The 16,305-nt window shown below is 34.3% G+C and overlaps 1 protein-coding gene and 1 pseudogene across 3 annotated transcripts; one reads left to right on the top strand and one right to left on the bottom strand.

Moving 5' to 3' along the window:
* The first annotated feature begins 550 nt into the window (after nucleotides 1–550).
* Nucleotides 551–7,510, top strand: LOC108997874 (probable plastidic glucose transporter 2). 3 transcript variants are annotated; one of them, XM_035695007.1, is made up of 14 exons: nucleotides 551–841; nucleotides 1,683–1,806; nucleotides 2,278–2,389; nucleotides 2,525–2,592; nucleotides 2,695–2,827; nucleotides 3,412–3,511; nucleotides 3,617–3,729; nucleotides 3,810–3,903; nucleotides 5,437–5,590; nucleotides 5,753–5,896; nucleotides 5,989–6,062; nucleotides 6,435–6,523; nucleotides 6,663–6,777; nucleotides 6,930–7,510. In XM_035695007.1, the coding sequence occupies exons 2-14, from the start codon at nucleotides 1,716–1,718 to the stop codon at nucleotides 7,110–7,112; spliced, it is 1,470 nt and encodes a 489-aa protein (XP_035550900.1). In that variant the 5' UTR covers nucleotides 551–841; nucleotides 1,683–1,715; the 3' UTR covers nucleotides 7,113–7,510. The 3 variants fall into 3 exon arrangements, with proteins under 3 accessions (XP_035550900.1, XP_035550899.1, XP_035550901.1); XM_035695006.1 differs by having other exon boundaries at nucleotides 552–841; nucleotides 1,640–1,806; XM_035695008.1 differs by lacking the exon at nucleotides 5,753–5,896 and having other exon boundaries at nucleotides 552–841; nucleotides 1,640–1,806.
* Nucleotides 7,511–9,038: 1,528 nt separating this feature from the next.
* On the bottom strand, nucleotides 9,039–16,305 carry LOC109014690 (annotated as a pseudogene).

Raw genomic sequence — 16,305 nt, 5'->3', positions numbered from 1 at the left:
TTATGACAAAAATAGAACATAGAGATATTTTGACATTGGTGACTAAGTTTACCTTAGGAGACGTTTAGATTCGAAGATGACTTGAGATGACTTGAGATGAGCTGAGATGAGCTGAGATGGATTGTGAATAGTAATGAGATGAGTTGTGAATAGTAGTGAGATTTGTGAGTTAAAGTTACTGAATAGTAATGAATAATAGTGAGATGAGTTGAGATGAACTGAGATGAATTGAGATGACTTGCGAATCCAAACGTCTCCTTAGACCTGAGCCTTATTTTTAGATAATATCAATATTTTTAATAGTAATTTTTTTTTATATTTATTTTTATATGATATATTACTGCAGTAAAAGACCAAACAACGACTGGGAAAGAATGGGCCCACTTCAGGTGGTGGTGACACGCGTCTCTCTACGGGCACTAAAAGACAAAACACTAACTGCAACAGTGAAGTAGTGAAAGCAATTCAGGTGGCGACACCCGTCTCTTTACAAGCATTTCGAGTCATTTTTAATTTTTCTTCTTCGTACTGTGAACTGTACAGAGAAACGTGGTGGCTCATCACTGGCTCTGTCCTTGCTTCTCCGTAAATAAATAGAAATCCTGGCTTCTAGTTTAACTTCCTCACTGGAAGTCTAGAACCACCGGACACCGTGCTGCACGATATCGCGCATAGTTGCTTTCTCCGCCGATATAATCTAGAATTCTCGTTCTTGCCTTTTCACTCTCGACTCGGTCACCGTCAGCGTCTCGGAGCGAGACTCCAGAACTCCACTGGCCCGCAAGCCTGCTATCGAATTCGCTCATATTTTCAGATCTGTTATTCGATTATTAGTCGATCGGTACGTTTTCAGCTTTGTTTTCCTTTATTACGAGCCATTTTCTTCCATATTTTACTGCAGTGCCTTCTGTATCGATCGTTTTTAGTTTTGGCTCTAGAAGTGTTTCATTTGGTTCGAGTCGTATGTATTTGCTTCAGAGTTGCATTGATTAAAAAAAAAACAGCTTGTCTTATTACTTCACTCTTTCTTCAAGACTTTAATTTCTGCTAGAATTTATTTTAGTTGTTTCATTACTTCATAATCGATGCACAATTGTTGTTTGGCGTAGATCGCAGCAACTGGAGGCTTAAAATCATATTAGTTCTTTGCATCTTCTCGGAAATTAAGCAGAGTGTTGTAATCCTCTTCATAATCTTAGTGAATCAATGAAATTTATGTCAGGACAAAAGCTTACTAGCTGTTGTGTGTAGCTAGGTATTATTTTATTTTTAGTAGATGTGTATCTAGTCCTAAGTTTGTACTTTAAATATGGCAAATGAGTATACAAATAAAAAAACCATACAATTAAGTTTTACCAAAATGATGACATGACAGCTCTCCAAATGTGGTTTCTTTGGGCCAAATATAGTGTTCGGCATTGTGATACGGGTTGGGCAATCACATCAACTTTGTGCATTGCTGTGTGTTTTTTTTTTAATTTGTTCTTTTCTTCGGCTAGAGGACAAGTCTAGTTGCTTAGAAAACATAGGTTGAGAATGGAAAATTGTGACCTTGTTATAGGTTTGCTTAGATGTCTCATTATACTGAGTAATTATTTTAATTAATGCACATAATAGTTTAATTTAATTTGATATACAGTGGATGCAACATAATAGTGTTGCTGCTAAATTCCCCAAATTAGGAAATCTAAGAAAAGGGTTGGTCAAAGTCTGGCATGCTGGGACGTCAGCGTGAAGCTTACTTGATGTACAAGCGCATACCATCGAGAGATTTCGTAAAGATAGTTGACATGGAAGAAAACTCAGGTAGCTCATCTTATCGATTATTTAAAACTAAACTTGGCAAAGAGTCGTTTCAATTCTAATAACGTCATATGCTACATGTTGTTTACTTGGATTTGGTTGTGGAATTAATGTACTGAACACAGATAACTTCAACTTGAATTTTGTGCTTTGAAGAATTGCTTATTTCCGAGTGGAATGAACTTTACATCATTGTATTAAACATAGTTCTAGCAAATTATGCAGTGTGGGCCGTGGGGTTTGATGCCAATTTTCATATATGCTTTCCTTTTGTATCTTTAATTTGGTATATGCAATTGAAAATGTAAGATGAAAAAGCTGATGGAGAAGGTGGTATAGGTGCTCTTAGAGTATATATGATTCCTACCTTGGGAAAGTAGTATTGGTGTAGTTTAGTCATAAACTTCCGATTTGCATGAACATGACCAAGCAAATTGCTATTTGGGCTTACTCTTGCGTGTCTTGATCTTGTAGCTCTACTACAGAGCAGTACATCTCCAGAAACTTCAAGCCCTTCATGGAGGCTTTCTTTCCCGCATGTAGTTGTTGCAACCATAACTTCATTCTTATTTGGATACCATATGGGGTTGGTGCTCTGTCTTTGAACTTTCAGCCCCCCTTCCTTCTTTTTCTTTGTTTCTTAAGTGTTCTTTGATTATGACGCATGCAAACAATATTTCTCTCTTTTGCAATTTTTATCCTTTATACTTGCTTTGTACAGAGTAGTCAATGAGCCACTTGAAAGCATTTCTGTAGATCTTGGTTTCAGTGGGAATGCCTTGGCAGAAGGTGACATTGAATCAATTCTTTGCTTGCTTGCTCTACTCCGATGTCTGATTTCTGTATCTAGCTCTCTAATATATTAGGTTCTTTCATTTGTTTAAAATGAAGGTCTGGTTGTGAGTACATGTCTGGGCGGCGCCTTTGTTGGATCTCTTCTCAGTGGGTGGATTGCTGATGGGGTTGGGCGACGTAGAGCTTTTCAGTTGTGTGCTTTGCCTATGATTATTGGTGCTTCTATGAGGTATGCCGATGCCTTAACAAAACTAATAGCATAAATTGTAATAATCCCACTTGAGTGCTAAATGGAGTTTTGTGTTGCAATCTTGGCTTTTTCCTCTCATATATTATATATTCTCGTACATTAAGTTTAGTTTATAGTAGTTATCTCAACCTTCTGGACCACTCTGGATATGCAAGAAAACAGTTATTTTCTAAAGATAAAAGGGGCTTGTTGGTTTCACACTCCTGGATTATAGCTAGAATACATTTTTTTTTTCTTTGTATATGGAGGATCATTGCAGATGGGTTTTAAAAAAATCAAATCACATTGATAGTCCCATCTGCGACACTAAGATTTAATATGTCCCTTAAGTTGCTGCATGCTTTTTTTTTTGGCAGATGATAGCCTTCTGGTTCTTATTTTTCACTTGTTCAAAGTCTACAAATATAAATGGTTCTTATTTTTCACTTGTTCAAAGTCTACAAATATAAATGATTATAGATTCTTTCCTGATAGTCTCTTTCACATTGGATATGTTTTTGTACTTCTATTTATTGTAACTGTATTATTAGTGATCAATAATAAACAATAATGTGAGTTTCCAGTGCATCAACCAAAAATCTTGCGGGTATGCTTTTGGGACGGTTTTTTGTTGGGACTGGAATGGGCTTGGGCCCTCCTGTTGCTGCTCTCTATGTGACAGAGGTTTGTTTCATTATTGTCTCATTGATTCTAGGATAAATTTTATTGGTTACTGATGTTAGGAAGTGCTTGTTTCTTCTCTGATCTTGTCCCATCTGTGTGAAGTAGGTTTCTCCTGCATTTGTGAGGGGTACATATGGAAGCTTTATTCAAATTGCGACATGTCTGGGACTTATTGGAGCTCTGTTTATTGGAATCCCTGTTAAAGAAATTGCTGGCTGGTAAAATATGCATTCTAGATTCCTCAGCATCTGCCTTTCACTTTTGGCAGTTTGATATCATTCTTAATTCATGTGCTCAGGTGGCGCATCTGTTTCTGGATGTCTACAATTCCAGCTGCAATACTACTTGTTGCTGTGATGTTTTGTGCAGAGAGTCCCCATTGGCTGTATAAGGTTTGTTTTTCCTTGTATTCAGTAGTTGCTTTCTGTAACTCAGAATGAATGAACTCCTAACTAGATAATTCCTATTTAAATCAAATTGAAAACACATTGCAAGATGAACTATAATCACTCACTGCAACAGCAACCACATTAACTCAAAAGCCATTTGGTTAACAGAGTCCTTTTCGACTGATTCTTCATACCCTGCGTGAAAGAACTTAGTGTTCTTATAACCCTCCTGAGGCCACTGAACTCTTGATTTCTCTCTTTTATATGCACTTCCTCCTCCGTTTGACGTGTTTGTGCTCTCTTTATACCATAATTGCAAATAGACATGAGAACAAAGTTTCTGGTATTTTCTTTTATGCAGACTAAAATCATGGAAACACTCTCTCTCTCTCTCATGATTGTAAATATAAATGTGCACAATGATTTTTTTTTTTTTGATAAGTAAGATGAACATAAATGTGCACAAAGATAAGAGTTCTATTACTGTATTAGCTACCAAACTTATTGTCTCTCTTTTTCATTCTCTCTTTTTTTTTTTCTTCTATGCAAGTCCACCTGTTGCATTCTTTTAATTAAAGTTTTGTTTAATTATCAAGAAATTTCTTCTATGGAAGTTGGCCTGGTATGTCTTCATACTATATAACTTGGGATAAATTCTCAATTTCTTTGCTTACTTGCTCTACTCCGATGTCTGATTTCTGTAAATAGTTATATTAGGTTTGGATACGCTTCGAAAAGCCAGTTAACAGAAAACTATTTCAGTCAATGAAAAATTCAAGCCTCCTTTTTTGAAAATTGGTTTCAGCTCAAAAATTCCAGAAACCAATTTCCACTCTTGAAGCTCAAATAAAACTCCGCAATTCCCTCTCTCTTTTGTTCCTTTCCTCTCCCTAATCTTCCTCGCCTTCCCCACCTTCCCACCTTTTTTAAATATAATATTTTTGAATATTTTATATTTAGATATTTTAATATTTTAAGTTGTAATATTCTTTTTTTGGTTTCTTTTATTTTAACATATTTTTTAAGTTTTTAGTTTTTCTTTTTATATTTTTTACTTTCCCTTAATTTTATTACACACGGCATTCCATACCAACATATCAAGAATTTAGTACTTAAAAAAAACCAACTAGATCAATTTTAAAAGCTCAGGGATTAACAAAATTTGATTAAATCGCAAAGAGCAATTTGACTTTAAGAAAACCTACAAAGACTAATTTTGCATTTAGCACTAGTTAGTTCATAAAAAGCTTATTATAGAAGTATAAATTGACGCATTAGTATAACATCTATAAAAAAAGAATTTCATTTACGTAAAAGATTATATGCACCAAATCACAAAATGTGTTTCCTGAAAAATATTTTCAAGTGACAATCAAACACCAGAAAAATATTTGTTTTCTTGTACAATTTGTCGAAAAAGTTTTCCATAAATTATTTGTTTTATATTGAATCAAATGGACCATAAATTTGTACACTTGTTGTGTAAGTACTATTACTGAAGACACACACTTACAGTTTCTCATTTTTGTGATACAGAAAGGAAGAACTGAGGAAGCTGAAACTGCATTTGAGAAGCTTCTAGGAGGATCACATGTCAAATATGCAATGGCTGAATTATCCAAGTCAGAAAGGGATGGTGACTCTGATATTGTGAAGATGTCAGAGTTGCTTTATGGTCGCCATTTTAGAGGTAGATACGAATACTTTTCTTGTATACTTCTTCGGAATTTGTAAGTATATTTGTCTCTTTTTTTGGAGCATCCATGGCTGCCGTCACCATGCTTGTTCTCCTGTCTTTTATTCTATTTGGGCTTTCCAAAAGTGCTTTGTTATTCACGCATTCCTTTTGCAGTTGTTTTTATTGGGTCAACCATATTTGCTTTACAACAGCTATCTGGTATAAATGCTGTTTTTTATTTCTCTTCGACTGTTTTTAAAAGTGCGGGAGTGCCATCAACCCTTGCAAATGTCTTCATAGGAATTGCAAATTTAACAGGTATTAATTCAGTTCATGGTAGCCCGCTTATGTATCTAGGATGATACATTCTGTCTAGTGACAATACATTTTTTTTTTTTTTTATTATCCAGGATCTGTTATTGCTATGATTTTGATGGATAAACTTGGAAGAAGGGTCCTCCTCCTGTGGAGCTTTTTTGGCATGGTAAATTGTATTTCCAGTCGCTTTCCACATTTTACAGTATAAACGCTGGAAATATATGATATGTAGAAAATCTTCATATCATGTATTTTGAAATCCCAGAAAACAAAATGATAAGTAAAATGTATCTCTACAGACCATGATTGGATATTGCCATTAAAATATATACTGGAAATTTTTTTGCTCAAGAATGCATGCACACGAATCTTTATGGTACTAAGAAGGAGCTCCTGGATATTGGCTCTCAAATTTAAAGTGAGAGAAGAGTGATGTTGTATTGAAAAGTGAACTGTATAATCTTCCATCACAGAGGAAAGGGGCTGTGTTAATAATCTAGGAGCCTGGTCTTGAACATTTTGCATTATATCTGCACAGGCAATATCGATGGCCCTTCAAGTCACTGCAGCAAGTTCTTATATATCAGGCTCTGGAGCTTTGTATCTATCAGTTGGCGGCATGCTGCTGTGAGTATAATCTTTTGATGATGAACTTATGATTGATGCACTTTTTATAAATATATTCAAATGCAAAACCACCAAGACCGTGACATCTTAAGTTTGAAAAATAAACTGCTGTAGCATGGTAATGAATTTCTTTGCCCAGGTTTGTCTTTACATTTGCTCTTGGAGCTGGTCCAGTTCCAGGTCTCCTCCTAACCGAAATTTTCCCCAGCCGCATTAGGGCAAAAGCTATGGCAGTCTGTATGTCAGTTCATTGGGTAATTATCTCCTGTTTCCTTCGATTTCATTTTTGCTTTTATATCCGCGCGAGCTAGCTTCTGGATCCTATGTCAGAATAGCATAGCATAGCCATTGGAACAGGTTCCTAGGTTCTGAACTCTCATTGGTTACTTGGCCTGTATTTCTTCAGGTGATCAATTTCTTTGTGGGGTTGCTGTTCTTGCAATTGCTGGAGCAACTTGGGCGACAGCTCTTGTACTCGATTTTTACTACCTTTTGTTTAGTTGCCGTAATGTTTGTCAAACGAAATGTGGTTGAAACCAAAGGAAAATCGCTTCAAGAAATTGAGATAGCACTTCTTCCTCAAGACTAAAATGTGCACGCGCTTGTTGAGCGGGGAAAGGAATAATCGTTCGCTGTATCAAGTTTCAGCCAAAGTTGCAGTAATATGTTCTGAAGGATTATATAGTTAAGAGTGGTCAGATTTTGGTGATCGATACATCATCATTGGCGCATCATGGGGAGTTACTGGTAGATAGCAATATATTGATGAGGTGTTTACACAGTTAGGAAGGGCATGCTGTGGAAGTTTTCATGTCCCTTTTTCGTAGTCTCCCCCCTCCCATACAAGTCAACCATTTATGCGGAATGTTTGTAATAAAATTAGGGATTTTGATCCTTGAAAAAGGTGTGGCTGATCTTAACAAGGCTTAGCATATTAAGGCTCTGTTTGGATAGAACATTCCACTACTATTTATTATTTTTTTATTATTTTTTCTCACTTTTTACTATTTTTTATTATTATTTACTATTATTTTATATTTTATTATTAATTTTTATTATTTTTTACTATTATTCACAAAATATCTGAGAACAAAACGCAACCTACAAGATGGTATTGATGATAACATTCCATTTTCCTCTTCTTTTTTTATTTTGTTGTGATTTCCTTTTATTTTCTAGTTGTCAAATCTCACAAGGAGTATGTGATACACGTATAATTATTTTATAATGTATTATAATCAATGCAATATAATTTTATTAAAAATAAATTTTAATATTACTAAATTATCTTCAATTTTATTTAGAAATATAAAATAGTCGTACAAGATACGTAAGCTAATCTTTTTATTTTGAAAGTTCTGTGCTCTTTATTTTTTTATTTTTGAAAGAAAAGGTTTTTGTTATTTCATAATGTCGCGTTAATGAGTGATTATTAGTTAAGTGCCCTTCTCGATCACAAGTAGCCCCGTAATTTATGGAATTTCAGTAATTGTGGAGTCATGACTTATTTAAAAAAACTCAATGAGAAAAAGTAAATTTTAATATTTACATTATATTAACACTTTCTCATGTGTAGATTATACTCTTCTTTAATAAGTGAACTTACCATATGAATTATTTAATTACTAGGATGAAATGTAGAATAGGAATTCAAGTTCTACGTGAAATTATTATTATTTATCCCAAAAAATTAAACTAATAGGAAGATGTACCTTTTTTCCAAAAGTAAGACATGTCTCCTTCTTCATTTTAGAGGCATATTATTCAAAAAAGAAGTGTTTTAGATACAAAAAAAAAATTACACAAAAATAAACATACAAAATAACGTGCCTTCATCTGCCTTCAACCATTATTTAAATGTACAAAATAATTGTACAACAAGATACCCTTGCAATCCTCCATGCATAGAAAAATGAAAAATTTTATACACCATATTATCATCCCATTAAGTATGATGTGACACATTTATCATTATTAAATGATCATTTACTGCATATTTCTTTATCATTTAATGATGATGAATAGGGGTGTTCATCCGGATCCGGATCCGGATCCGGATATCCAGCCATAACCGGATCCGGATCCGGATGCTAAAATCCGGGCGGTTATCCGCCCGGATTAAATCCGGATTTAATCCGGGCGGATAACCGGATTCAATCCGGATATCCGGATTATAACCGGATATCCGGATTTAATCCGGATCCGGATTATAACCGGATTTTAATCCGGGTTATAACCGAATTTTAATCCGGTTTTAAATTTTTTTTTTTTTTAAAAAAGACTTTAAAACTTAAAAAAATGTTGTTTTTAGCACTTAGTTTTTTTTTTTAAATTCTGATAATAAATTAACAAACAAAATAAATAAAAATGTAAAATAAATAATATTGTTATTACATCACAATGTAAGACGTAAATTTACAAAAAATAAAAGAAATAATAATACATCACAACTAATTAAACTAAAGCATAAATTTACAAAAAACAAAAGAAATAAATTTACAAAGATCAAAATTTATTAGTCTTCACATCTTGTATTCAACTCATATTCTCTTGCAAAGACAAATGGTGCAATCCCTTGTGGAAGAGCTGCCTGTGATTCAGCAATAACATGATTATAAATCCAACAGATGGAAAGTTTTACAATCATAATTAAAATCCATCAATCTCTCTCTCTAGGTAGTCTAGCATATATGTATATAAAAAAGAAATGCACCAACATTGATGATGAATATTCATGTACATGCAAGATATATATCCATGCAAACAAACATGCATGGAAAACTTCTACATTGGTACAGCTCTCAGTACCTGTACAACGGCAAAATGTAGCTTTACACCTCTTAATCCAACAGCAACCGAGGTGGTCATAATCTGGGGCTGCAGGGCCATGAACAACCCTGCAATATTCAGCAATTGGTCATAATCCAAGCACCCTCTTGGTACTTTTCAAGTAGAATAACCTATACAAAGTTACTGCAAATTTTAGTTCAAATGTTCACAATGCACTGATGACACACACAAATAACAACTAGTAGCTTAACAGGTAATATCTCTTGTTTATTGAACCTGTTGATCAAACATTTAACCCTCAACAGAAAAGTAGGTTGGCTTTGTTGTTCCATCATTTGTATTCAAGTACCTCAGATACATGCAATATCCATGCAGCATGATTATGACACTAATGTTTGCTGTGGCAAACAGCAAACATGCCTGACTTCCACTTCTAAATTCACTTGTCCACAACTGCAAAGACCATCATTAATAAAGATAAAAGATGCGTGGTTGAAACTACTTAAAAAAATAAAATAAGATAATTAAGATAATACTGTTAGAAAAAAAAAACCTTTGAGAAATTGTTGAAACAGATTACTGCAATTGAAACAGAATTGCAATTGATTTACCTATCTAAATGATGAGTTCTGGAAGACAGCAAATGACTTGATGTTACAGGTACCATGCACAATCATGAGCACATTCTTACTGCATGGACAGCTTAGCTGTGTGAGGCAAATGGGAGGAAAAAGGCTTTCAGATGTACATGCAGTGCTAGTCTTTCAAGTGCTTAGCAGTTGAGAAATTGCATGAAAACCCAAGAATGAAAAAGAACTCCATTTGATTCTAACTCATCAAGCATGCAACTTAATGGTTTAAAGCATGATTATATATACATACATACAAACATATAAACATGTTTGAATAATATATAACTCTAATGAGCTTATATTCTTTTTGAATGTATGAATTATAAATTATAATTTAAGTTATATTACAATTTGAGTCTAAAAAATTATAAATTATGTGGGGCGGGGTGCGGGGGTAGGTCCATCCCCTCCCGCACCATACAGGTAATACCCTTAATAACTATATCTGAAATGGACTCTTAAATGTCCAGCGGCCCCAATAGTAATGTAATAGCTAAAAGATAAAAGAAAAAAACAACCTTACTCTTCATTTAAAATTTTATTATTCTTGGCCAACCATAAATTGATATAATTTATTCAATATATACATGTATATATATATACATGTATTATTCAATATATACATGTATATATATTATTATATACACACACATACAAACATATAAACCTGCCAATTTTTACAAACATATAAACAATGTATATACATCTATATATATATATCAGTAAAATATACTCAAGCAGTATTCAAGCTGCATTTCTCTCAACTCTGTTATTAAATCTTACATAAACTACTATGCTAGATTTCAAAGATCAGTGTGCTGCTTTTGCATTAGTTTCTCTACTGACCCTTGTTTAGAAATCTTGGACTTTAGCTTAGATTAATGAACTTTTCCCACCATCCTTTCTTGCTACTTTACTCATTGGTTCCATCCAGCTAAATGTGTCAAGGAAACTTGATATGAATCCAAGATATATGGGATTTATTTCCACATTATGGAAGGAAAAGTGGGCCATGTTTTCGTTTGTACCTCCATTAGCTTTTGGATATGTATTTGTCATGTTTAGATGAGCTCAGAGTCAAAAATAGGTTTCTTGGTATGATTCAGAGAACCAAGTTTTTCTTCCATGCAGTGACAAAATTTGTTTGGAAAGAGTCAAGGTTTGTGGCCCAACTATTAGCTGGTTATTTTTATTATAAATGCTTCTTTCAATTCATCTTCATTCTTCCATATATGATCAGTATCTAGCATTTGATCTATATCAATGGCATCTAAAGTATAAGTTTGGCAATAGTCATAACTTGTGCTGTTCTAGTGACTGTTCTATCGGAAGAATCAAGCCTAGAAGTTCAGATTGAGGCTTTGAAGGCTTTTAAGAGTTCCATAAGAAATGAGATCCATTTGGAGCACATCTAGATCATTAACATTTGGTCTCTTTAATTTGGTTAAACATTTGGTCGACTATGCCGAGGAGTACTTGAGTCCCCAATTACAATGCTGGCCTCTAATTAATTAGGTAATTGGGTGCTATAAATGAATTCAATATTATTCAATATATACATGTATATATATTATTATATACACACACATACAAACATATAAACCTGCCAATTTTTACACTCAACTATACAATCAAATTCAGCACTCAACCCATACAAAAACCCAGTACTGGTACTCAATACAAAACTCAGGATACTATAATAACACTCACGAAACACAAGGTGCTCATGATATAACCCAATGTACACAACCAAATATTGCCTTAAGCAACTCACAAGGTGCTCATGATAATAACACTCACGAAACACAAGGTGCTCATGATTAACACCAATGTACCCAATATCAAAAGGGTAGGTTTAGCACCAATGAAATTAATAAGCTTCAAAGAAAAAAATAATGAACTTTGAGAAGTGTTTTCCAATTCAAACCAGCTATCCCAAAATAATGAACACGGGAATCTGTTGGTGAATTAAATTGAATTTTATTTGTGATGAAAGTTTTGAAAATTCATTACTGCTACAAAGTATTTACTTGGGTTTTGCTTTTATAATAATTGGATACCATAATCATATGCTCACAGCACGTCCAAAACTCGTTGACCCACGATGTCTGACAAAACTAAATCCCATGTGAAAAACAGAGCAAAGGAAAAATAATATAAACTAAACAAACCGAGTATTACATAAAACAGTGATTAAAACTTACATGTGAAAAACAGAGCAAATGAAAAAAAATACCTTAAGCACTTCGAGAGAGACTGAGAGAGAAGGCGGATTCGAGACAGAGAGACAGCAAACCCTAACTATTCGAGAGAGACTGAGAGAGAAGGCGGATTCGAGACCGAGAGCGACCGAGATAGACGACGGATTGAAGACGAGGCAGATTCGAGACTGAGAGTGACGACGGATTCGAGAAGACGAGAAACCCTAACTATTCGAGAGTCGAGACAGCAAAGCGAGACTGAAGACGAGAGAAAGGGGCGGGTTTTTTTCGTTTTAAATGACCCGGTTACGGATAACCGGGTCACATGACCGGATCCGTAACCGGATCCGGAGTTTTTTAACCGCCCGGGTGTAATCCGGGCGGATAACCGCCCGGATGCACCCGGATTTCCGGGTTTCGGACCGGATCCGGAAAAAATCCGGTCCGGTTCAACACCCTTAATGATGAATGTATCATATATCACTTAATATAATCAAAATAAGATGAGAGTGTAATATATAATATTACTCATTCTCATATAAACTTATGATTTTCCAACATCTCATCAAACAAAAAGCCACCAAGTAATTTAACAAAACAGAGTACCTTTGAGCTCAAGGGAACTACTGTATGGAAAAACCAGCACTGGTTCTCATTGGCAGAACCTCGTTTAGCCTAGAAGGGGGCATGGCCCCCAGCCTGCCAAAAATTAATTAATTAATTATTATTATTTAAATTCAAATAAAGTTTGGTGAAAAAATAATATTGATCCCAAGAAATATGTAAACTTCTTGAAATATTTCAAACATATTAAAGTTTTATTCTAATCTCATCTAAAATTCTTGAGGCTCTTTAAAGTATGAAAAAACAATTTCTATCTTTTCTTAATTCCATAAGTTTTGCCTCAAAATTATAAAAGGACAATGTTTAGGTACATATGTGCACACTATTGCAAATGATTTTTTTCTTTTTATTTTAACTATTTTTCAAACATCCTTAACCATTAAGAAAAACTAAAAAAATACAAATTCACTAATAGTTACTTCTTTAACCATGAAGAAAAAAAAAATTAAAATTAAAATAAAAATATACCTCAAAAAATTTAAAAACTTAAAGATATGAGTTAAAAAAAAAACTCAAAATTCCGTTGCTAAATTATGAATTTATATATCTATATATATTTCTTTTATAAAATCTAAAAGTCATTCATTTAAAAAAAAAAAAATTAAAACGTCTTTCCATAAACCTTCAAACGTTTGCATATTCTTTCCAAAGTTTCTTCAATCAATGAATCAATCTTATACTTAATGAAAAATACATGAACAAAAATATAACGTGGGGTTCTTATTTCATTTGAGTTAAAAATTTTAATGTTACCAATTAGCGAGTTCGATAAAAAAAAAAAAAAAAATGTTTGTTATAAATTGAAGGAATATGAAATGAAATTACATCTAGAATGTATTTTGTTTTTTAATTACAAACATCAAAGTGTATAATATAAACATATACATACATATACGCATGAATGCAAGCATAGTCGTCATCGTATAGATCGAAATTGCCGCCCAAAGTCGAAGTACTTTTGGTTCCGCCACAGCTGGTGTTAGTAACATTCACATGGCCAAAGTCTTCAAAATCAGAATCTGAACCCATTTCATCGTAGTCATACCATCCTTCAGGAGAGTCCCCCATTTTGCCCGGTACTTCTGGTCGAAGGAAGTCATAACTTAGATAAGGGAACCTGAAGAGGAGGAGGCTCTTAACTGAAATACATGTCATGGAGCAGTTCCATTGCCGTGGCTCTCCTAGCCGGGTCATAGCAGACAAGTCTTTTGACCAGAGAGATTTCTTCATGGGAGAGGTTGGCCAGGCACGCTTCCAAGCCAATTGGATTTTCTACCTTATTGATTGCCAGCAAGTTTAGAACAAGCTGGCCAGACTTCCTCAGTCAAGTTTCCCAAGACGCTACAAATTCTGCTGAGCTGATCAATATGAGCAGTATCGATCAGGAAAAAAGGGCTCCAGAGTAAAAAGCTCCGCAAATATGTAACCCAACGACCACAGATCAATCTCTAAATCATAGTCTGTCGATCGATAGAGTAGTTCAGGTGCCATGAACCCACGAGTACCGGTCGGCCAAGGATGTGAAACAATAACCTTGTCTATCATCTCCACCGGCCTCTTCACCCACATAAGAGAATGAACTGATCTTGAAAGGACCATCCTCTATGTCGTTTCTCGAGCATGTAGCAAGACAAGATGAATTAATGTGTATTCCAGGAGAATCTTCAGGTGGCTTTTAAGGTATTTTCCAGATTTTCAAAGTTTTGTTCGTAAAATTGTGGGTCGTTGTTGTAGGCAGCAGCATATCCAGGTTCCAGGAGTATCCCCGCCTAACTCAAGAGTCAACAAAGAACATTTCAAATCTTGAATAAATAACCAGAACCAAAGCATCATTCAAAAGATCATGATATAATTGCAGAAGGTCCCAATTACATCCATCCAAATGTGTGTACACTAGTACTCTTCTGTTTGAAATATAAAATGCAAGAATGAGTAATGTTATATACAGTCGTGGAGTACGCAAGTACCGTATAGTTACTTTGAAAAAAAATAAGATCTAAAAAATTAATTTTTTTCATGTGAGTCTCATATTTATTCATTTTTTTCAAAGTGATTACACGTCGCTTGTGCACTCACGACTGAAACTATCATTTCTCTTTCACTAAATAGATACTATCCATTTCAAAGTGAAATAGAGAGGATCGTATTATATAAAATGGGCATGGAACCACTTAATTTTAAGAACTAAGAGCACTTGTATCCTCGTAGCAATCAATGACTACCACAATCCTTTTAAGCCATTGCCTCTAGAAATCAGTTCTAATTCACCATAATCCACGAACCCATTTCTTGAACAAAAAATCTATACAATCTCTTACTATTCACACAATCTCCACACACTACACTTTTTTTAATTTTTATTATTTTTTTCTTTTATCAAATATTTAATATATAAATAATGAATAGAAAAATTGAATTAGTTTTAAAAAAATAAACTCAATTTTTTTTAAATATTAAAAAATTAAAAAATTTTAAAAAAATGTGGTGTGTGGAGAATGGGAGGTTGTGTAGCATTGCTCTTTCTTGAAAGAGTGGCTCTCCAGCCACATAGTGGGATCCCGACAGTGCAATTTTTGTTTTTGTTTTTGTTTTTAATAATTGATCTTATTATTTTATAAAAATAATATGCAAAACTTACATATTCTAAAACTATATCTATCTTTACTCGAGCCATAAACTCCAAATGGTCAAAACATATAAAATTCGAAGTTGTAATCAACATCAAAATTAATAGAACCATCAAGAGAGAAGCAACAAGAATAAGGCCACGTTTGGATATAAGAATGATTTCATCTCATATCATTTTATTATTATAATTTTTCTAAATTCTCACACAAAGTATAATGAACAATTCAACTTTTTCAAATCTAAAAAATAATAATATTAAAAAATAATATTTTAATAATATTTTATTCAACTTTTAATTTTTGTCTAAATTCCACATAAATTTCCTTTCACTCCCAAATCCAATTCCTTTCACTTTTTTTTTTTTTTTTCATCAAGCAAAGAAAGGAAAACACTTTGACAACTTTAATTAATTTACCTGCCCAAAATCCGCGATCTTGAGCACCCCATCGTCCGATACCAACAAATTACCAGGTTTTAAATCCCGATGCACGATCCCGTTCTTGTGACAGGCATCCATTCCGCAGAGAATTTGAACCATCCACCTCTTCAACTCGTCGATCCCAATCTCACGGCCCTTTCTCTCTGCCTCCTTGACCACCCTTGCCAAGTCTGTCCTTAGGTACTCCAATATAAAGACCACGTCTTCGTTCCCATCCTCCCACCAGAGGTACTTGTGAAGAACCACGACGTTTTGTGAATTTTGCAGGATCTCGAAGGCCTCGATTTCGCGGAACACAAACTGGTAGTCGTGGACCTCCTTGAGAGCGACAATGAGGTTATCGGATAGCCGGCGGGCTCTGTAGACGTCAGAGTATGCGCCGAAGCCAACGCGCTCCAAGACTTCGTATTTGGCGATTATATCGGGTCGGGTGTGGATGCTCCACTTCTTTCGTGGGCTGGGCCCCAT

Source organism: Juglans regia, chromosome 10 (assembly GCF_001411555.2).
Source record: "Juglans regia cultivar Chandler chromosome 10, Walnut 2.0, whole genome shotgun sequence".
Taxonomy (NCBI): Eukaryota; Viridiplantae; Streptophyta; class Magnoliopsida; order Fagales; family Juglandaceae; genus Juglans; species Juglans regia.
Note: the sequence above shows the minus strand (reverse complement) of the source record. Positions and strands in the feature narration are given on the sequence as shown.